Genomic DNA, 24400 nt, shown 5'->3' on the forward strand with positions numbered 1-24400 from the left:
TACCGAAAGGGGGCTGGTCCTGCTTGGAAAAGCAGTAAAACTTTGGTTCTGAGTATGAGAGAAGTACCATTCTGCTGCAAGGTGCTATAGTCCTCTGGAAAGCAGTTCACATCACTCAAACCATCCCTCTAAGTACAACTTTAGTTCTGTCCACCCTAAGTGAGAAGTAACATATCTGCTGCAAGGTGCTATGGTCCTCTTGAAAGCAGCTCACGTCACTCAACCCCAAGGAGTTGTTATAATATAGTAGTTGTATGTATAAATTATGTAAATAAATCTATGTCTTTGAACCTATTTACCTGTGTGAGTGTGTGTGTGAACAAATGCTAGCGTGTCATACCTATGTCCTCGTCGTGTGAATGAGGTGAACGTGTATCACTAGCGCAAGAGATTTGTGTTGTCCGCGTAGTTGTGACAGCACCAGAGAGGACACACATGAAGTTCTGTGGAGCTGACACACTGAAGAAAAGACACTTTTGTCTGGGAAAGTTGAAAGGTGCGGGTGTGTAGTGGAGGGGGGAAAAAAAAAACACAACACGAGGTAGATATTAGATAATGCACCCGACGAATGAGAGGTAGAATTTTTAGTGGAAAATTCTCCTTGGGAACTTCCATCCTTTCTCCTGGAACACTAAAGAGGAACGGCGGATTTGGGGCTTATAAGTGTTGGCCTTTATCGAGGGATGTTGTCAGTCCAGCTACAGTAATCTTTGTCAAATTTTAACTCGCCTGGCAAGTTAGCACTTTGGTACCTAACTCACAGTCAACCAATCCCATCCACCCATAGAAACTGCATAACGCCTTCCCTTTGGACCAGTCTACACCCTTTAACAACAGAGCCAGGTACATTTTACCAGGTTACACAAAATGTTCAGGTTGAAGTCTTGGATCTCATTAGGAAAAAAGTTCCTGGAAATGGACTTAAGTGGAAACAACTTGCATCCTGGATGTTTGATTGACAGGGTTACAGGATATTTATCCACAAGGCCTTGCTGTAAGGCTGGTAGGATAACCACCTCTTATGAAACTGTCAACCAGTGCAGCTTTCACAAATCTTACCTCAGAATTTATTTTAAAAACAGTTAGCCCCCAGCATCACTTGGTGGTACCTCCCTTGATCCCAGATGCAGTGTAAGCTGTACTTTCACTTGGGATTGACCACGAATTCCAAGCTCAATGCTTGGGGTTCACATCATGGAGTTTAAGTACTGTACAGTGCATATTAATTGACAAGTTATGTACTGACAAGCAGACTTGAGAACAGTTTTATATGCAGTCACTTGAAAAGATAGTGCTTGGACTGGAGTACTCACCTGTCAATGAGGAGGTCTTTAATGTATTGAATTTACCTTTTCTATAACTTCTTGATCACTGTTACAAGCTGTGATCGAAGGGACCCATACATTCAGATACATACAGGACTTCTAGTTATATCTGACGAAACAGTACAAAGGACAAGTTCATACGTCTCATTAGTCTTCTCCACTTCACTTATTATTTTTTCAAACAAAAAGTATTAAATGTGTTTATATTTATTATACTATTAGCAATATATCAACCAGAGTTTACAAATGATTGTGAAATGGAGTATATCAGTTTCTGTTTCACAGTTTAATTCACATAAATACTTAAATGAAACCTGGAGTGACAAACACCATCAACAAGCTCCAGACCGTTACCAACTGATGCCTACACCATATTCCGGGAATAAAATGGCCTGAAAAGATCTCCAACAGCAGCCTATGGAAAAGAACCAACCAGAATGCCACTAGCCAAGACATCACAAATCACAAATGGACACACTCTGCACAAACCAGCCGACACCATTGCCAGACAGGCACTTGACTGGAGTCATCAGGTGAAGACGAGAGTTGGGAGACCAATGCAGACTTGGAGAAGAACAGTAGAGAGCGAGGTGAAGGATGTCGGAACCACATGGACCCATGAACCACAAGGGCTGCTGCCCAAAACCAGGTCCGCTGGTAAGGTGTATGGTGTTGCGGCCCTATGCTCCTTGAGGAGTAACAAGGAATAAACTAAAAACTAACTTAAATGAAACTAACATTAGTTTTGCTAATTTGTGTACTCCAGAGCACAACATACACTGTTACAACACAGTGCTGACACAAGTCTCACATCAAATGTGCTTGCTGGTATAGACTGGTGCACCAGAAAAAAACCCTGTAGCTGTCCATTTCACACGACAAAAATAATAGCAAGCAGAGGAAAATGTGAAAAAAGTGATTATTTTAAAGTCCCTAAATACACAGTCTAGATATCATTCTCGCTTTTTTTTTAAGTCAGCAGGTATCATACACGCACACACTCTCTTATTCCCCAATCCCTCTCCACAAAATGAGCACAAGTATGATTTTTATCTTTGATCAGTCAGCAAACTTTGTCAGTTAAAAAAGCACCCTTTTTCAACCTTTAGTATTTCAACTATGGATTTTTAATAGGTTTTGATGTCTGAAAAAGAATAGTTACTAATTTTCCAATTCTATTTATAGGTTAGCACACTATTTTGAGTATTTTATGCAAATCAGGAATTATTTCCATATGCTGATGGGATTACATTTTAAAATAACAGGGTTGGGAATTTAAAGCCTTTTTCACCACATATACAGGATTCACAGTTAGTCACTAAAAACAGTATACCAGGAAATATCACTGCTGATACAGCAGAGGCTTTCATGTCCTGTTTTTATTGTGATAGGAGAGTATTTTATTTCGGTGAAAAAGCCTTAGAACAATAAGAGGCATGAGGACGGAAGCCCAATTGTGGGTAGCAACGTTTACAGAAAAGATGGATATCTTTATTGTCTATAGAAAGAACTTGGAGGGCTAATGCCCAATCAATCACTTAAACCCAAAGCAAACGGCACTCCTTCCAATCATGACACACTTTGTACAAAATACATACCCAATAAAACAGTCATATCTAGCACAAAAATACATAGTGATTTTATACCCTGCACAAAATTCACCCATGCTTAGTACAAAAGGTATATTAATGACTGAGGCAAACAAATAAAATTTAAAAAAATTTATACTGTGTGCAAAATATATCTATACACATATCAAAGACTTTTACAAGTGCAATGAAAAAATAAGAATCGTATACCTCGCATTAAATAAATCTATACACAGTTCAAAGACTTTTATTTTAAGTGCATTCAGAAAATAAGAATCTCATACTTTGTACAAATACACCAACACACAAAGACTTTTACATAAGTACACTCAGAAAATAAGATTCTTATATCTTGTGCAAAGGGCAACTATGTGCAGACCAAAGACTTTCACCACAGTACACCCAGTGAAAAAAAAAATAAAACAAAAACTGCCTTTATTTATAGATTCTGCCATTTTTCTTTTGAAATTCAAAGCAAATTTGGTCTTAGAGATAAATGCATATGCAAAAGACTGGTTTTCTCAAAATAAATGGGAAGTGTGCTGCACAGACATGCAATTTCCACTGTTGACTGGAAAGCATTTGACAATGCAAGGAAAGGATTGAGATTTCTAGCATCCTAGATGAAACCCACTGCCAGTGGCAAAAGAGTCATTGATAAAGACAGCTGTATTAAGTATATCAATATTTTACATAACAATGATGGTCTGCAACACTGTACAATCATATCAGTAAAAGTTTCAACATTGTGAACCTTTGTCATGTGACACTAAACTCAAATTGTTATGTGAGAAGAACTGAGCTATTATTTAATATTAAAAGGTGCACCTAAGTCTGAATCCTGCAGTTACATGTCTGAGTTATATTGAACAAAGAAGGATACTATCCCCTGTATGTTTAATCACTAAAGAAAATACAATACCTTGCCAAAACAGGACCTCATTAGTTCAACAACAACAAAAAAAAAAAAAAAAAAAGAAGAAAAAGTGGGTTGGAATCTCTTGCAATGATGCACAACCACAAGACATGCCTTTCATAAAAATGAAAAACTTATTAGAAAGAAAGATTGTTGAGGTAAGTTGCATGACTCGTTTCTTCTTTGCAGACATAAATATCCTCTGAAATACAAGCAGTGTTGTGTATGGAAACACTGGCACTACTATACACAAAAACATAGGCATTGTTACGAATGGAAACACCGGCATCCCTATTTACGACTCTAATCTTATTTCCTTGCTTCTTAGTTCACAAAATTATTTCTGCCCAAATGCACTGTCGTGTAAAGTTCTCCATGTCTTAATCTGCAGTCTCTTAGCAACTGTCTCAGAGCATGGGTCTCTGTTTATCCCACAGTCCTCTGGTCAAGTAGTCAGGTATCAAGTGGAAGTATAGAGCTGCCAATTATGCTAATATGAAATTATTTTGCATTTTCAGTATGCATTTTCAACCCTTTAAGCCGTTAGCCAGAAGATATTCATAATTCCCAATACCTTTCAAAAAATATCCTTGATCATATTCTCAGTAAGTTATCTACAGCAGATTGTATGCAGTTTATAGCATATAGTCATGTGTCAATACAGGTTCCTTGTGAAACCAGCTTGACAAGAAGCTATCTGGTGATATCTCCAATGATGTGTTGTTAATGGTATCCATAGCAGATTGCATGGTGCCATGTAGCAGAACAGGCTTCCTGCGACACTTATGCTGACAGGAAGAGATCTGCTAATGTTTCCCGTGAAACTTATGTTGACAGGAAAAGATCTGCTGACTTTTCCAGTGGTGTGTCATTAACGGTGTCCACCGAGGCACACTCAGAAAAGGAAGTCTCCACTGATTTATCATGAGAAGTGTCACTCAGGGCATAGAGCAAGACATGTCTTGAATGGGGAATTTCTAGCGAAATGTCACAAGTGGTGTTCAGTGATCCATCATCACAGTGAGGTTTCCAGTGTTGTGGGAGACAATACCAGGCTCTGTGCACGTCGAGAACAAGGGTCCTGCAACATACAGACTGCACACTGACAGGTAGACTAAGTTCTTCAAGGCAAAATTTTGAGACTATGAAATGAAAACTTCTCACCCAGTCCCCTTTCTTCATCAGAGCACCCTGCAATAAGAAATATTTTAACAGGTCACAGAAAAGATTCAGCAAGAATTACTATGTGAACTGTTTGCTCCCCTTTCTCCATCAGAACACCCTTTTTTGACAGGTCACACAAAAGATTCAGCAGGAAAACATACCTTTGGTGACCGGCAGATTCGGTTGCGTAATTTGACAGGAGAGACAGCCAGCTGACGTACATAAAGTGGCAGTTTCTCCTGATGCAAATCAACCTGCAGGTAGCTGATTTCATTTTCAGAACAAGGCAAAGGTGACTCCCTCAGCTTACATTTAGAATTGGCCTTGCCTCTCGATCCAATACTACATGAAGGTGTGCTTTCTTGGTGTTCAGTCTCCTTACAGTCTTGCTTGGGAGGAGTACAGTCTCCACTTGTTGGAATCTGTTGCTGGCGCTTTTGTCGTCTGCCCCGAGGAGTGGGTGCATCTCCAGCTACACTTGAGGATGTAGCCTGTCATCAAAATAATGTCAAATAATGTTATATGGTATAAAAATGGCAGAATATTACCATCAAAATATTATCAAAGAACATTACATGGCGTGAAAGAAGTGGTATATTGTATGAAATAACAAAACATGGAATGAAGAAAAATGTAGTGAAATGAAGATGAAACACAGAAGCAAACACTTAGCAGTGCGCTTAGTCAAGGTTACCAACCTTGAGCTTTCATAAAGCTTTTACAAATTCTGCCAGGCCTGACTTTATGAAAAGTCCTCACCAACACACAATGAGTGAATCCAAATTAAGATGATAGAAAAACTTGTCAACAATACATACATCTTACTAACACAATGCTCCATCTGCATCTAAGAAGCTATCTGCTATGTATTAGGTGTGTGTACTAATCTATGTACTAGGTATAATCCATCACATCACTGGTATAAAAGCAAAGATGCGTCATTACATTTTTTTTTTATAGATAAGATACAACTTATACAATTTATTCAGAGGGCAATTAGTAACAGTTTTGTTTGGAAGCACAGATTAGAATCATACAACACATCAACACACCTGACAGACCCACACACAATCATCATTCACACCCACACATCATCACAATTCCTTCACATATAGTAGCCTTCATAAGTTGCCTGGCTGAAACAACCAAGGAAAGACTCAATCTGTTACTTCTGCTTGCAAGCACACAGATTTGGCAGCCTGATGGAATTTGTGTTTAACGCTGTGCCAGCAACTAGGATTATATCACAGCAACAAAATATAATCTTAACTTTAAAAGTTTAGGGACAAAACCTCTTGAGTGATATGACCATAACATTCTTTAAAAAGACAACACAAGAAGTAAACAATATGTAAAAGAGTAGGTAAAGTGTAAAAAGGAGTGATGAAGCCCAAAAAAGCCACCAACAAACCAAAAACCCAAAAGAAAATAGTTATCAGGACATAAAATTTCTTAAATCTGATGGTAAAGTCCTATCCTCCTTAAAAATGTAAAGAATGCTGCCAATTGGATGAACCTGAACAAAGAAAAAAACCATTTTTTGCAAAAAACTGCTGGCAGATACTATGGAGCTCAGGAAAAACAATCATGACATGTATCACACTAAAACTTCCTTTACACCATGGACAATCTGGTGGTGGCTCACCTCGTAAGAGGTGTTGTTGGACACAACCAGAAGCTATTCTACTTGCATGTTAATTTGTGATGAGCAGTTACAATAACTATTAATGTTTTTTTTAATACTCATTTATGCTAAACAGTAATGGAATCCATTAATGCTGTACACTAATTTGTCTGTAGTTTGTGCCTTTGCACTGTCAAGACTGTCAAGGAAAAGATGAACTGTACCACATCATCTTCAGTGATGAGACTTCTCATGCTGCTGCTGCTTCTTGCTGCCAGAGTGTTTTTACATGTAATGATGGTAGCGCCATCTGTCACCTGCTCCTCTATACCTATAGGCTTAAACAAAATTAAAAGGTTTGAATAAGAGACAGTTATTTTACTCCCTAGATGGTAGTCAATGGCTGTGGCTGGTCACCATAATATACCTAACCTCTTCAGGGCAAAGGTTGTAACCAGAAATTTCTGGGTTAGGGTTAACCAGAAATTTCTACATGCAAGCAAGTTCATCAAAATAACATCTGCAGTGCACACCTGGCAATAAAGCTAAGGCACATGGAAGTGAGGACTGTTCACTTGCTTCAGTTTTATTCCTACAAAAATCAGAACCATACAGTTACCCTGTGCTCTCACTATCTGTTGAGACAATCTGCTACTTGTTTTTGTTTGAGATTAAGCCTGTTTCTAGCTTGTATGTGGCTTTAGCTGATTCATTAACAGTTTCTTGACTAAAGATTTAACAAATGCATCTGTGGTGGAAGGGGACAGCAGGAGGTCTAGATTGCAGTTGCACAGTTCACAGGACAATGTACATTACGTATTAGCAGCACAGTTCATGGAAATGTTACATATCAGCTTTGTATCTCTCATCTGTTTGTCAGTGTCCTAGCTGGCAATTAGATAGGTTTTAGTACTTCTGATGCATTTTGACTGCCCTTGACACTAGATTATTGTGTGCATCCTTGCCTGGATAAAGGCAATAAAATAAAACTGATATAATAAATCTTTAACTGCATTATATCAACATGCTTAATTCAAAGCATTACCACCACCTCAAATGATAAAAATCATTACAGGGCAATATGCACAGCCCTTTTCTTGTTTTTAATAGGCATGGGCATAAAAATGTGAATGAAAGTGCCCACATATACATACTTTGTGATGTTAAAAGATAGCATTTTCTAAATTCTGGCTGTTAGACACACTTGAGATACTCACTATAAGTCCCCAAGGTGTTCCCTCATCTGAACTGATTGACAACAAATGTTTGTGTCGACTAAATCCTGACAAATTTTTCAGCTTCTGAAACAGACACATAATGAGTCACATTACACTGCAGCCTCATGCAATTCAGCAATATCCCAATAATGCTCAAAGCCACTAGCTGTGACAGGTGAAAGTTATATGATTGTGAAAAAAGATTACCTAGCAACGAAAAAGACTGTGATCATGCTGTAAGGGTAAAACCTAAAAGTCAAAATAAAAGTACACAAAAATATGGACGTGAAAAATAGGCCAAGGTCATCTGCTTGCTAAATTGTAGTGGCCTAAGCATTTGGTTACTCTGAACAGTTACAGCAATAATTAATGAAAGAGTGTGTATAGAATGAGGATTAAGGTTGTACCATATTAACAGTTTAGGGCCTCAGTGGTCAGATGCCTGTCAAGACAGGTTTATTAAGGCTATAACACATGACAAGCATGCTAATCATAAAGCAGTGAGCGAGCAGTGGCTAGGACTGACCTTGAGAGATGAGCCTAAAGTCTTGCTGCGAGTGTGTTTGCCCTTACTTTGTGGTGTCAGAACATTGTGGTTAAACTGAAAACATAGTGAAATTTTCTTTTGCAAATATATGAATATATTATTTCTATTTCAGAAAAAAATCATTTAAAAGAATACTAAACAATATCTTTTGGGTGCTAACAATATGACAGAGCCCCGAGTTACATCACACATATCATCACACATAAATCATGCCTTACATTTATTACTTTTAAAAAGTAATGATAAAAGAACAATTTAGATTATGAATTCATGTGTTCATTTTTTTCGACTTGAGCGTGATGCTCAATGTATTGGGACATTAGCTATGTATACTCTTACTTTTCTAAGCAGTTTCTTCTTTTGTGAACACTCGGGCATGGACTGCATGTGTGCATATAGTTCAGCAAGGGCCACTTGAGTGTCTGAGTTGGCGTTTGAATCCTCACTTTTAACTTGGCAGGCATAAGCCACTACAGTGTGCACTGGGCTCTCTGCTTTGCCCTGCGGAGAAAATGAAGATTAAATAAACATGGTGTTGGCAGATTAGTCTTGTAGTAAAATTAATATTTTGTTTGTAATTTAATGCAATGACAGTGACAATACTTTAAAGTACAATTGTAGCTTTTTCTGAATGAAACTGTTAGGAACCAGATTAACATATTCTTGACCAGACTTGAACATGTTTAAGCTTGGAATAAAACCTCCTGAATTCTAGCTCAACTCCTCTGATTCTGGAATGGATTAAAAAAAAAAGCAGAGCCCCTACCCCCACAAAAAAAAAAAAGGTGATTGTCATGGTCAGGGTATAGAGGGTAGAGTTGCCCGTGTATATACCCCTCTCTTACATGGAAAATGTGGGACTTCCAGTTTTTTGGACCCCCCATGCAGGCTATGCCATGCTCACCCCGTGTCAAGCTTGGTTGGAGCGGATATTTAAGGATGACTGATTTTTCTGGCTCCCACAGCGTTTGTTAAGAGGCCTCTTGATGCCGTGTGCTGAGAGCAGGAAGCAGTACACACCTGTAAGCTGACCGAGAAACGGACCAGCTGGCGGGTTCGCAAAAAAGCAATGTGGGCCGAGCAAACAGATGTTGAGCAAAGGGGACTCCACTGTATGCTGACAAAAAGCCAAGTGTGACCATCAAGCAGGTGTTGAGCAAAGTGACTCCAGCGCAAGTTGACAGTGACCACACAAACATACCGAGGATCAGGGCTATGTTGTAGCTGGATATGTATTTTGATAGTCGTACGTGTTCGTCCAAAAGAGTGGACCGCCACCCTGGTGGCAGCCAAGCCAACCACTGAGGGGGATAGCTGTCGGACAACCACCTATACTTTGATACAGTTGAAACTTTCAACTCACAGTAAGAACTGTTCTTTTTGTTGTAAGGTAGGAGAGATGGGACAGTTTAGTTGCTGCCTGACTTAAATGACAGACTGTTAACTAGTGTGAATTGTAATGGAGTATAATTCAGAGGCTGTGTCCATGTATAGAAACGACAAAATTCAAATCAATGTCATCATCTCTCTTGATGAAAATCGTTTCAATGCAGCACAATGCTCAGTTGACAGATTCTTTAAGCACACAGGTAATAGTATGCATGAGTGTTAAGAAAATGCCCAGGGATTTCATCTTAAACCAATTTTTGTAGTCACCTTGGGAGTACTCAATGGTGTCAACTGACCATCATCTGACTCAATTTTTAGAGTATCTAGGTAACTGTGAATGTCACGGTCCAGCTCTGGTGGTACCTGAAAGCAAAAGGCACAGACACTGCTGTAACTATGTATGTGCTCCCAGACCACAGGTTTGACCCTCTCAGTATTACTTCTACATGTTACATGTTTGTCAGCACATTTCACTTATCACTATGGCTTCTTTATCTAACATGCCCAAGATTGATGCTATTACATATGTGATGCAACAGAAAAAGTTAGTCAGCTGTCTCTCATATATTAATAGTATAAAGTCAATCTCAAACAGCTTTTTAAGTCCTGAATTTCTGCAGAAAAACTGAACTGGAAACACTTGATCACCCCATCCCTCAAAGCTTTACTTGCCTATACTGTATAGATACTGCAGTTTATGATTTTTAAAGCATAGATCCAAATAACTAAAACAAATATCACTTACAGAAAGATACAAAGGTGCTTTAAGCTATGGCCATGCAGTCTTTTTTTTTTATTATTTCTTATTTCATAACACTTTGCAAAGAAAGCCAAGTGAACACATTTGAAAGGTGTTGCAAGAATCCAAACAAAAACAGTACAAGAGAGAAAGATGATATTGCAAAAAGAAGGTGTGACAAAGGACTAGCATCATGGGAAAAGTTGTTAGGAGTAATGTTTACGGAAGAAGTGTATTTTCAGTGCACGTTTAAAGGATTAGTGGGTATAGGTGGGTAGGTGGCCGATATGGGAAGGGAGAGAGTTCCATTGTTTTTCTGCACAATAACCAAAAATTCTGTGGCCATTTGTTGTTGTTTTGGTGACAGGAAGAGTAAGATGATCATCAGATGAGGAGCAGAGTTGTCTAGCTGTGACGTAAGGGAAAAGCAGTTCAGAGAAATAATCAGGACAGGTAAGCAAAGACTTTGCACAAGAATGCAGTAAAATCGCTGGAGAGCAAAGCAACTCAGCCTGTCAGGTGTAGCCTTGTTTCTATCTAATGTCTTAAATTGTTTAAAAGCACAACTTTAAACTCTATCTTCTAACACGACAGCTGAAATGAATGGTGCAACTGTAGTGGTAGTCTCTGGACCAAGCAAAAATCAACATCTACTCTATTGGTCCAGACACGACTGCACCTTTATCTCATCTCAAATCCATGTGACCATCTGTGAATAAAAAGAGTATTCACTTGTGTGTAACCCAACCTAAGAAGTCCTAGAATAATTAAAGACGACTCTCTTCTAGTCTGCCTTTTTCCTTAAGAGGCCATTTCAAAGGCAGAACCTTACAGTTTAGACCGTCAAACTTCGTTTGGGGAAGTCTTGGTAATCTGCTACAGTTTTATCCAAAGATATGTGAGAGAACGTGTTCCATCTAGGGATATGTGACAGAATGTGTTCGGACAGCGTATGCAGTTCTGAATGTGGATGAATTCCTTCTGCTAGTTCTTCAAACTTTGAATTAACTATCTAAGAATGTGTGTCAACTTCTTAATGATGTTTCTCCCCCAACCATGAACAGTTCAAATAATTCTATTTACATTTTAATATTTTTAATATAGGTACACACCTTGAAGAGATCTGGGGCATGCTCTATCATGAAAGTGACTGCCTCTGTAGCGATAGCTGCTTCCTTTTGAAACTCTTCAGGATCCAGCTAAAACAAAGACCAGATAGAAGGTGTACTGATGTGTGAATATTATTTTTACAGTTTTTTTTTTAAAGCAAGACAAAAAAAAAAAAAAAACACAAAGAAAAACAAACCCAACAATAAGAAACAAACTACTGGGAATAAGTCTTTACTCCAAATCCAGATAAGCGAAAACTTTTTAGGATGAGGAATATTAGTTGGTATAACTGAGTATATATAAATATACACTATCTATCTATCTATTCCTCTTCGTGCATCAGGTTGCACATAAGGCCTCAACCAGAGTCCGCCACCGATGTCGATCGGCTGAAACCCGCTCTAGGTGACCCCATGTCCAGACCTTTCCTTTCATCTCCCTTTCCACTGTTCTTCTCCAAGTTTCCTTTGGGCGGCCTCGTTTTCTTCGGCCGTCTGGAGTCCATCGTAGGGCGACTCTGGAAAGGTCTGCTGTCTGCTGGCGGAGCACATGTCCAATCCATCGCCAACGCCTTCGTTGAACCTGCGTGGTGATGGACTCGGTTTCAGTTCTTCGGTGGAGTTCTTCGTTGCTGATGGTATTTGGCCAAAAGATGTTAAGTATGCGCCTGAGGCATCTGTTTTGGAAGACGTCAAGCTTGTTACTGATGGTTTTGGTCATCTTCCAGGATTCTGATCCGTAAAGGAGGGTGCTGATCACATTTGACTTGAAGATTCTCAGTTTGATCTTCTGGCTGATGTTTTTTGCCTTCCATGTGCTCCTGAGTGAGGCGAAGGCCTGGCTGGCTTTCGCCAGTCGGGCTCGAATCTCCACCTCCGCATCCCGGTGTTTGACATTTTGGACCCAAGATAGGTGAAACTGTCAACTTCCTCAATCTCTTCTCCATTTAGTTTGATGCCGTCTTGGACTCTGGCGTTCACTCTCATACTTTTCGATTTCTTTGTGCTGACCTTCAAGCCAAGGTTTCCAGCTGTTTCTGAGAAGGCCTTTGTTTTTTCATGCATGTCTTGATGGCGGTGTGACAGCAGGGCAATGTCATCAGCAAAGTCCAAGTCTTCCAGCGTTGTTGTTGCTGTCATAGTCATGGTCCATCTGATCCCTCTCCTCTCACTGTCGGTGGAAGTCTTCATGATCCAGTCCATGGCCAGGATGAAGAGGAACGGCGACAGAATGCAGCCCTGCTTCACCCCGGTACTGACGTTAAAGGGGTCTGTGAGCTCCGTGTCACAGACAACCTGGGATTTGAAATCGCTGTACAGCATTGCAATGACCTGAACAAGTTTTGCAGGGACTCCGTAATGCCTCAGGATCTTCCATAAGGACTCGCGGTGGATGCTGTCAAAAGCCTTCTCCAGGTCGATGAAATTGATGTACAGCGGTGTGTTCCATTCGTTGCTCTGCTCCAGAATCTGTCGCAGAATGAAGATGTGTTCGGAGCAGGATCGCCCAGGACGAAATCCTGCTTGCTGTGGTCGGAGGTCTTTCTCAAGAGTTGCCGTCAGTCTTGACAAAACAATCTTGCTGAAGACCTTGCTGGTGAGGGAAAGAAGTGTTATGCCCCTCCAATTATTGCAGTCTCCAAGATCTCCTTTCTTGGGTAACTTGAAGATGAGCCCTGTCTTCCAAGCAACAGGGAGCTGCCCTGATTCCCAAACTTGCTTGAAGATTTCAGTCAGCTTGGGAGCTGTCACATTTATATCTGCTTTCAACATCTCTGCTGTTATTCCATCTGCCCCTGGTGCTTTGCCGCTCTTCATTGTCTTGACTGCTGCTGTCACTTCTTCCAGGCTTGGTGGGTCTGTGCAGATGTCAAGGTCTATAGCTGCTGGCTGGATGTCTGCAAGCTGAGGGGGATCTGGTCTGTTCAGAACCGACTCAAAATGTTCCTTCCAGCGCTGTAGTTTTTCTGCCTCTCCCTCGATGACATTACCGTTCACGTCTTTCACTGGCACATCACTGTTCTTAAACCCGTTGTTTAGCTGTTTGTTTATCTTGTACAGTGTCTTCAGGTCATTTTTACTTGCTGCATTTTCTGCTTCATCTGCCAGTTTCTCTATATGGTCTCTTTTGTCGGTTCTTGCCATCCTCTTTACCTCTTTGTTTAGTTTTGCATATCTTTGTCTGAGTTGTTCTTTCAGGCGTTCTGATCTGGTGCTGTTGATTCTTTGTTTGGCTGACTTTCTCTCTTCTATCTTCTTCCATGTCTCTTCTCTGATCCACTGTTCTTTCTTTTTCCGTTGGAAGCCCAGTATTTTCTCTCCTGATTCCTGTAAGACTCGATTGAAGTCGTCTAAGGTCATCTCTTGTTGGTCTCCTAGTGCTTGGAACCTGTTCTTTACTTCCATAGCAAAGGCCCTTTCGATGACTGGATTTTTCAGTTTGCCAGAGTCCACTCTCTGCTGACATCGGTTGATGATGACATGGTCTATCTGGTTCTTTGTGCTCCCATCTGGTGATGTCCATGTTGCCTTGTGGATGTCTTTGTGTGGGAAGAGTGTGCCACCAATCAGTAGGTTGTTTTCTTCACAAAAGTCTGCCAGTCTCTCTCCGTTGTCATTGATGGTTCCGATTCCATGTTTGCCCATGACATGCTCCCTGTAGGTGTTGTCACTTCCCACCTTGGCATTGAGATCGCCGATGATGAGCAACATGTCATGGGCTGGAACGCTCTCTGAGGCTGCTTGGAGCTGATCGTAAAAAGCATCCTTGTCTTCTGCCTCAGAGTCATTTGTTGGTGCATAGCAGGCTAGCACTGTCAGCTTGGTGTACTTTGAATGGAATCTTGCTCTCAAAAGCCTAGGTCTATAAGGCTTCCATTCCAGCAGTGCCTTTTCCGTTTTCTTGTTGAGGAGTAGAGCTACTCCTTCAGAGTGCTGAGCGTCTGATCTTCCTGAGAACAAGATGGTATGTCCTGACGCTAGTCTCCTCTTTCCCGTGCCGGTCCATCTGACCTCACTGACTCCCAGGATGTCCAAGTTGTAGTTGTCAAACTCCTTGACTAGTTGGAGCATCCTGCCAGTCTGGTACAAGGTCTGGACGTTCCAGCACCCCACCCTCAACTTTTGCCTCGGCTTCAGTAAATCCACTGTCGGGGCGCCAGCTCCCTTTCGGGTTTGGCTGTCGTCCGTCATTAGTCCAGTCACCTGGTGTGCTTCATTACCTCCGCCATCTATGACGAGTTCTCTGGTTTTAGTTTCTGTAACATAATTTTTTTTACATGGTGGGGTTGTTAGCCCTACCACAACCTAATTTACCTCTAGGTGAGGTGTCCACCTTAGTCGCCTCTTACGACATGCCTGGCTGGATGGCAGGGACCCTATTCTTACAATGCTTGCTAGGCAAGCATACCCCGGGGTCCCACAGGGGATAAATATACACACATACAAGTATTTAGTTCTTAGCAATAGTCTAAACCAGGGATGCACAACCTACGGCCCGCGGGCCATATTCGGCCCGCGACGCGGTGCCATCCGGCCCGCGAAACTTCTGCCCACAGTGCAGGAAATCGGCATGTTAGTAATAAAAGAAGACCTAAAAAAACGAAAAAAAGGAAGAAGAACTATTTATCCCCACGTAGGGGCGTCTCTCAATCTTTTTTTTCGATGGACGAACATTTCAGTGCTCCGACTTGGTGTCTCTATGATGAGGCCGGAGATTCAGAAGTTGGTTTCGGGAAAACAACTTCAAATATTCCACTAATTACTACATAATTAATGGTAAGTACAACTTGTTTCTAATAAAAATGGTATCTGCTCTATTTTTTTTTTCCTTTTTGTATTTTTGCGGTGAAGTGGCCCGCGACACGGCTGTCCGAAATGGATATGGCCTGCAGGCCGAAAAAGGTTGGGCATCACTGGTCTAAACAAAGTTGAAACACTACATTAAAAAGTTATTTGGCATTTGCATTTATACTGCATGATAGTAGATGTTTGTACACAACCAACTAGTACACTAACCATTTGGCATATTGCTGTACCAATGCACCTACCCACTGTATACTTATCTGTAAGTCACATTTAAGTTAACTGTTCAATTTGGAATAACAATATGGAGACTGAACATTATACCTTTTGAAAACATCTAATATTTAAACTTAACTGCTTAATTAGCTAAAAGAAAATAGTGCTTGAGCATCTTGTCTGACCTTTCGAGAGCACAGGAGATGAGGGGCAAACATGGTTGCTAAAGCAGTAGCTGTCATCTTGTTGCTGGGCTCTTGGCAGACCTGATAAAGAAGTGACATCAGCAGCTCCACCAAGACAACATTTTCCCGTGGCAGCAGAAGCATCAACAGCTGAACTACTTTGAGCTGGCGCCGGCTGGCATCTGGTAAGCCCCGAGCTTTGAATTCTGTTTTGAGGAACCAAACCTATTACTTTTTGCAGTATCATTTGATGAAATCAACAACGACATGCAAGACATCTGGATGGGCTTTATCATGTAAAAGGAGATTCTCCCAGTTTTTTCTCTTTCATTGTTCATCAGTCAGATATTCATATCAGCAGTTCATTTTTTAAAGCAGACATTTATTGATTAATTGTTCAGTTATTCAGATCGCTGGTTCATAGTTCAGAATGGCTTTGTAAAGACTGGGAATCTCTGTCATATCAGTTGCACCTAAAATCTTCACAATCTTGAGAACTCAAGCTCCTTTTTGAGTAAAATTCTAGATCTCACCATTTGCCTGACGGTAGGCCTCAAAGTGTCTTTCTGTTAGGAGAGGGTTAGGCAGCTCAGCTAATAACGTCTTGAGCACATTTGCACAGTCATGCGCAGTGAAGTGATTAGGGCTACAACAGCCCATGCTGAGATCCTCACATCGGGATAACAACCATTCCTTCAGGAATCGCTGGCGGGAGATGTTACCGGTCTTGCGGAAGAGGCCTTCTTCTTTTATGACTGAAGGCAACAGAACAGCATGTAAATAGTCCGATTAAATGTAACATAATCAGTTGATACAGCTATTTTCCTAATTTATAATTTGACATAGTCCAATATTTATTTTGTCATTTTCTCAACGTTTTACAAAAAGGTTTAGATCTGAGAGGCAAAGGTATAAAAAATACTTTGTGGTTTTCCCAGAAATGTCATCAATGTACAATATGCGGTAAGCTGTTAAGGAGCACATACTGTTAGCTCAGAAATGTAATCAGCTTAGAGATCTAGAATTGATTGTTACTGTGGCAGATTCACAATACTGTACATCTGAGATATGCTTACTTTGTGGTTTGCTCAGAAACGTTATGAGCCTGTAGATATGGGACACACTCTCTGTGGGGACTCCATCAACATGGCTCACTGGTCTGTCTGTCAAACAGTGCATTCACAGTTCATATCATCCTTGTACTCTTTGCCATAGTGATGCTTTCATGAACAAAATAGATTGCAGGCATGTTGATGATTGGTAGAGTATCTTTGTGACATTAATAGTTGATTGCAGGCATATTGAGAATGGTGAAGTATCTTTGTGACACTAATGCTTTCATTTATGACCTAACTTTTAGTGATGTATATACATTTTGTGATGGTAACAGGCTTGAGTCATCTACAATAAATTTTGCAATTATAGCATAGGGTGAAAAAGGTGTTAAATGCACTATTCATGGTTATATGTGTGATTTGGGTGTTATCTGTGACAAGGAGGCTGATATATTCTGTCTTTTTCCTGTAGTCTCTAGTTATACATGTATCAGAGAATGTGGTCTCCTTCTTTAGTCAGGTGAAGGTCACAGGGAGGAAAACAAGTCTATTTAAGACAAAACAGCTATCTATATATAAAAACTTTAATCTAGGAGGTAGTTGAACCTTTTTATAGAATTATTTTAAATTGGCACAACAGGTTAACTCATAACTTTTAAACAAACCACAGCTTTTAAGTTATTTAACTACACCTGGACAATTTTGCTGAGCTAAGAACAGTTTGTTTAGTTGCAGACCTATGCTCCACTGCGGATGATTAGGACCATGAAGAATAGTCTGCTAGACCCTAGACCAAGCATTTAATGACTAATGTGGAAAAAGTGCATGTTTAAAGAAGTTGTTCTTATTGACACAGCAATATTAGCAAAGCTGTAACCAAAGGTCATTTAAGTTGTTCCTTGAAATAAAATACTTTGAGTTTTACTATCTAGAACTATCTAACAGCCTTTCTATAGTTATCTGTCCTCACATAGACATGAAAGAACACACATTAAAGTATTCTAGTCTTACACTTTTTCCTGAAAGGTGAGCCTAGAAAGGGTTTTCGAGATGGTGCCTTGTTTTTCATGGCAAGTGCTTGAAACTTATCACCATCCAGGTCCAGTAATCGGGATAAGTGCATAAGGCAGAGTTCAGATACCTTTCCTGGTACCAGACCTTGCAAAACTCCCACATTGTGCAGTCTTTCTGATTCCTTCACATGTAGAGTACTCATGGAAGCTGTTGAGAACATTTGGAGGCAAAGTTAACATACCTTGATTAGCATGATATATGGACTGATGTATGTTGCATGCTTCACCTAATTAACTACTCTTCTAAATATAATTGTAAGCACAAATGTCTATTGCTATTTGTTGTTAAGCAAATATGTATTAATAGCTAAATAGCAATTAAGTCTGCAAGACTGCCAAAGTGATCGAGATCAGCTAAAAGAGGTCATTGTGAATATAGTTATAGTCTACTGTTAAAAGATGTTATAGTGGAAATAATTACAGTTAAAAACAGTCTTGTGCAATTAATGTCATCAGTTATTTGTTAATCTAATTATGATTATAGATTAAGATGGTATCAGCATTAACAGTACTTGTTAGAATGGTTAGTATAAGTTAGAGACAAAATGTATATTGATCATATACATCGTGCTCTCCCGACATGTCAACAGTAGTAGTAGTACCTAAACTTCACATACTACCTAAATTCTGTACATTTATACATATGTGGGGGGGGGGGGATGTGTTTGTGTGTCCTGCTTACAAATAAATACGACGCCATAAGCCTTACTTACAATGCTTAATTTCGTCCGATTTTTACGCCCCCCGCCTCCCAAAAAAAAAAAAAAGAAAAACCCCACCAAAAACCCCTAAAATGTGACTATTACTAGGTTCATTCATGTTATTAATGGCACACAACTCCACGTCCCAATCCCTTCCGTTCAATCTGATGAGCGCCACTTCCCTCTGTTCACTGGGGTTGTATCTTATACAGTTGTTCAAGTACTTTAACATTGGATTATTCATTTGTACTCAAGAATAATTATCTGTTCAGCGAGTCATTCAGCCAACAATGATTAATGATAGTAATTAAAAAGACACTGGAGCGTAGGAAAAAAGCTCAACTCATTAACTGACGCTATGTTTTAACCACCAGGATTTATTGATGCGAAGACAAATAGTAAACACACTACAATCTAAAATAACTATTATACCTCGGGGAAAAAGTGTACTGATACATGCCTGTTCTTGTTGAATGTCTTCTGCTCTTTGCACATAGCATCATAACAAGGTCCTCGTCGGCCATCTTACCGTCTGAAATAAGCCGCCTTTAGACGTTTGATTCTTGTACCAGTGTCCTGATTGGACAACAACTAAGAAAGCGTACTGACGATTGGTCAAACTAACTCTTGGTTATTTAGCAAATGATTGTTGACAATCTTGGTATTTGCGTATTCTAACATATGCGCGGATTGTTTTTACCTTTCGGCTGGGTGTATTTGTCATGCTTTCTAACATGCGCGGATTTTTTAAATGTCGGCGCTCGATCGATGATGTTCACCATGTTCACGATTTAAGTATGATTAAGGTCTTCAAACAACAGCAATTAAGAATTTGAAGTAGTACATATACTTCATAAAAATAACACGGTTAGGGAAACATGATGGACGTGCATGGGGGAAGGTCCACGTGTTTTCTTGATCAGATTTCTGTGGAACTTTCATTGATACCCGAGAAAGTCACCGAATTTCATATCCTGTCCACTCCCATATATCCCATTTCCAAAAGGAGATGTGTAAAATCAAAGAATTTTAAAATTAATGACAGAGATGACGCTGGAAGCTATAATTTTAATTTCACGATGACGGGGCCATCGAAGCAGAGAACGTTGAGCGATGGATTGATCCATGAAAACATATGAATGGAGCTGGCAGGTGGGAGTGAACAGGTACCATATGCAGCCTCATATGGAGGTCTGTCACAGCCAATTTTCGCAGTTTCTTTTTTTTTTTTTTTTAAAGTGACTTAAGTAAGAGACATGTTCAAAACTTTGCCTGATAGGAGGAAATGAAGAAGAGTACGAGAAAGCAGTGAATGCTCTCAACAAACATTACATGGTGCGTCCGAACTGTGCCGACTATCTCTACGGGCCGATTGTAATCGTAAATAATTTTTCCAGCATATAATATACTTGCAATTTGATTGTCAAAATTTACATTTCATACAGTAAGGTAACATAGACTGTAAGCATTGGAACAAGTGCACCAGGATCCACATCACTACTTGAACATGAATATAGAGTTGTTTGCCAGTGTTGTCCATAGGAATGGGAATCCCATGGGAATCCCATGGGAAACGTCCCATGGGATGGGATGGGACAGCACACATTTGTATTTCCCAGGGTAGTCGATATTTGATATTGCAAAATAAATTTACTGTTATTTCATTCATCAAGGATTTAAATCTTTCCTCTGAATCATCTATTGTATGTGAAGTAGCAGGAATTATGGAACAAAAGCCGAAAAGTGGTTTTCAGTGTTGTCCATAGGATTGTTAATACCATGGGAATCCCATGGGAAACATCCCGTGGGATGGGACGGGATGGGACAGGCATAAATTGCCATGGGACGGGATGGGACGGGATAGAAAAATATGTCCCATGGACAACCCTGTTGTTTGCACATGAGTGGTTAGTAAATGAGGAAAAATGACGGTAGATGATCAAACGTAGTACCCCACTCCATAGAAAAAAATCCCCAGAGTGGGGAGTGTTACGTCAACCTATTTTCAAAATGAAAAGAAGAAGGAAAAAATTCACTAAAGATAGGTCCCCTTCACAGCCGGTACACCAGCCCCCCTGGCCCCCTCTCCACCACTTCTCGTTAGTACATGTATACCTCTGTATACATAAATGCTGCTATTGAGTGCACTGTATTACATTTTGCATTGATTTCATAGTTTCACTGCAGATGTTGATTTGCTTGATCTGCGGATTGAATGTAATGATTTCTAGTGCTTTCGCATATTATATATATTATATAACAGTCCACAAGCATGCGACCGTACTGCTTCAGTGTTTGGAAGGCATTCGAAACGTTTTCAGTTTCCAGGCGTAGGCCTTGGGTTCTCATGGTGGGAAAGAACATTGTTGTATGGGCAAATATTACGAAAGGTTTTCAACAGTTCTTCCCATGTAAAACGTCCCAACGTTCGAGCCACTTGTAAGTGCTTTCAATTCCCTGGTGATCATGCAAGTTTTTATCAAAAAATTGGATATTTTCTGGATATTTCGTTTCTGTAAAGACCGAGTTGGTCGGTTGATCTCCTGCCTTTATGATCACTTCATTCATTGCCCTGTGTAACTCCGCTTGGAAACCCCCCGGGTAACCTGCCGGTCCCAAGCCCGGATGAAGGAGGAGGTTGGGTGTGGGGCTAGCAACTACACCCTGTAAAACAGGGGTGTCAAACACCCGGCCCGCGGGCCACATCCGGCCCGCCATGAAATTTTACCTGGCCCGAGAAAGAAGTATAGTTAATCATTGTTAATGGCCCGGCGACAAGTAGAAGGCAAACAACAGAAAAGTTCCCGTCGAGGACAGCAAGCGATGGGATGAGTTTAGTGAAGTTTGTACAGACCACCAACAGTGCTGGTCAAGTTACCACCGCTCCTGTTGATGACCTGAAGGGATGGTGAAGGCGGGGCCCATAAATCTGACCTGTGACACGCGACACCCTGTCCTGAACACGGGCCGCGGGTCGAAGATTTTTAGTACCTGTTAACTTCCCTGAATCGGTCCGAGATCAAAGGGTGACTAGGCTCGAATCTTGAGCATGGTTGGCAGTACATATTTGTGTGAGCAGCTTTTCTCTGATGATCAACAAACATCACACAGGAGTCGTCTTACTGATGCACACTTACAGTCCATCTTGAGAATCTTCACAAAACAGAAACTTACTCCAATCATAAACGAACTTGCTGCCAAGAAAAGATGTCAAACGTCCACTTCTGACAAAGTAAATTAAGAAGAAAAACTGCTAAGCCTTGATTTGTTATTACTTTAATTTTGTTTTAATGTATGATTTTGTTTACACAAAATTAATAACAAAAAGTTTAGTTTTCTACTGTTGAATAAAAAGTTATCAGCTTAAATAATAACCTTCGGCCCGCCACCTTGTGGACGACGTGAGATTTGGCCCCCTGGGTACTTGAGTTTGACACCCCTGCTGTAAAACAACCCTACTACACAGTGGCGTAGGAACCAGGGGGGCAGCGGGGGCAGCCGCCCCCCCAAGGAAAATACAGGGGGGGCAGGAATATCCTTTTGCCCCCCCCAATATTTGAGACGTAATTACTCACAAAGAGCAAAGAACTAAAGAAAGGTAGGGGAACGTAGAGAGGAGACGGTCATCACCGTCACAAAAGTGGGCCCTGAGGCAAGTGGAGGCTCTAGCACCTCTGACGATCAGATCGGTGACAGTCCGTTGGTATTGTTTGCCATGCTAATTGCAGGCTGTGTGAGCCTGAGCGAAGAAAGCAGCCGGACGTACATCGGTACATCGAGTGTGGTCTCCCTCCCCCTGCCCCATAATGCGACGCCTTTTCTTTGGCGGTTTTCGTTTGACCAACATAAAATCCCCCACCTCGCTGTCACCCTAAATTATCTGCTATCGCTTACAACCGAAGGGGCCGCACTGGCCATCGGGAACACAGAATGCCAGTAACGAATTAGTTGCATACCAATACCCCAGTGAGTCTTGCCAATCAGACAGGAACCCTTACACTTTGTGAAAAGCTAGCGAAGCATGAGGAAGGCAAAGACTTCCCTATATTGGTAGTTTCTTTAGAGACAGAGAGACTGGTATTATTGCTATCTACGACTCAGGTGGAAGTGCATAAGTAACATTTCTAAAATAACAAGGTACTCTTTTATCATCAACGACTGTGGCTGGTACTCAACATAAGTTATCTGTGTTATACTGTTTGGTTTGGTATATATGTGTCCGTGTTTTGGTAGATGGCCATAGACGTGTCTCATCGCTGGCTCAGCACCGTCGGGTAGCGAGGAGGGGATGCCCTGAGGCCATTCCCACCCTAGTTTCGTCCCCTGGCACGGTGGTCTGGCCAGTTTATGGCCCTTAAATTATAGGGTAGCCTTGCGTCCCTTCCTCTCTGGTCTCTTTGGTTCTCTTTGGGTGGATGGGCTATTTTCCCACGGTGTGCGGACACGAGTTCAGGTATAGGGCTGTGCCTCTTTGTAACGTGTATTATCTCGCGGACGCTGGGCCCTGTGGGTAGGGAAAGGTTCTGGAGGTTTCTTTAAGCCTATAGAAACCTGCCACACAGGTATATGTGGACTGGGAAGACGGCGGGGCGGAGAGACCTGTGCCCGTCTCTGGGAGTAGTCGGGGTTTGCCACGTGCTGTGTGTACTGTCGCTGGAACTGGCGTGGTGTCTAGAAGAGGGTGCATATTTTCCCCGCGTTTGTTTTGAGATAGAACAACGCGTGTCACGAGCCGTTGGGTGAGTAGGCTTAATTAATCTTTTACCTTTGTTTTTCCACCCATGGCTACCCTGCCCAGTATGCAGACGTGTACGGTGTGTGACCGAGTGTGACTGCGTGCCTGTGCATGCGCGCATGTGTGCATAGGTGTGCGCGCTGGTGTATATGTGCAGAGCTGCAATGTTGATCGTTGCTGTCACGGGGGTTTGGTGTTTTTTTTTAGGTATAATGTTTGGTAGCCGGGGAGTCATTCTTTAATTTGTTTTTTTTTTCTTATTTAATGCTGCTTTGCCTTTTAACAATAAAGCAGCGTGTTGTGATGCTACCACTGTGTAGTACCCCCCCCCCCCCATCCTTTTTTACGTAATGTGCGATTGCGAACGCCGTTCACTGTCAACAGGGAGTTTGCCCCCCCAACGCCGAACATCTTCCTACGCCACTGCTACAGAAACCGCAAATGCAACAAAAGCACAACGAGACGGGAAGATCGCTCTTCGGAAGGGCCTCTATGGCGCGTGTTGAGGAAAGCCTTCGGGGACATGGAGGAGATCGGTCCACAGCGACGCGAGGATGAATAATAAAACAGTAATAAGATCCCCAGCGAGGGATAACTTTCCCCCTATCTTCCCGCTTATAGTCGATGATTGTTACACACAAGTGCTTGCATGGCTTTTCCCGAGAGAATTTTCCTGACATCAGCTTCTTTGTGATTCATGGTTTGATGTTGGGAAACACCCAACCCTCCTTGCTTAGAATGATTGTCTCCTCACAGAAACGGGTATTTAATTGCTGGTGGAATTTGCAGCTAGGAGAACTAAATGATTAGTGAAGGGTACTTCCAAGTGGACGTGGTCGAAAGAGTTCGATCAGCGGTCATTGAACTTTTTATGGGAGGGAAGATTACTTCACTAATATCACCGCTAATTGCTGTGTGTGACCGGTTTTATATGAGGGCAGGGCCGTGCTTAGGGGCAGGCGGACGAGGCATCTGCCTAGGGCCCCGCGCTTCAAGGGGCCCCGCGCTTTTG

At 41.2% G+C, this 24400-nt stretch overlaps 1 protein-coding gene across 1 annotated transcript; it reads right to left on the reverse strand.

The window, feature by feature from the left end:
* Positions 1-1516: 1516 nt before the first annotated feature.
* On the reverse strand, positions 1517-19219 carry LOC112564782 (rho GTPase-activating protein 19-like). Its single transcript, XM_025239854.1, has 13 exons — positions 19114-19219; positions 17891-18100; positions 16901-16987; positions 16358-16579; positions 15825-16030; positions 11623-11709; positions 10039-10134; positions 8722-8883; positions 8362-8436; positions 7836-7919; positions 6843-6956; positions 5156-5485; positions 1517-4911 (listed from the first exon to the last, which is right to left on the reverse strand). The coding sequence occupies exons 1-13, from the start codon at positions 19175-19177 to the stop codon at positions 4846-4848; spliced, it is 1803 nt and encodes a 600-aa protein (XP_025095639.1). The 5' UTR covers positions 19178-19219; the 3' UTR covers positions 1517-4845.
* Between the last annotated feature and the right edge of the window lie 5181 nt (positions 19220-24400).

The sequence above is a fragment of the Pomacea canaliculata genome, linkage group LG5, assembly GCF_003073045.1.
Source record: "Pomacea canaliculata isolate SZHN2017 linkage group LG5, ASM307304v1, whole genome shotgun sequence".
Lineage (NCBI taxonomy): Eukaryota > Metazoa > Mollusca > Gastropoda > Architaenioglossa > Ampullariidae > Pomacea > Pomacea canaliculata.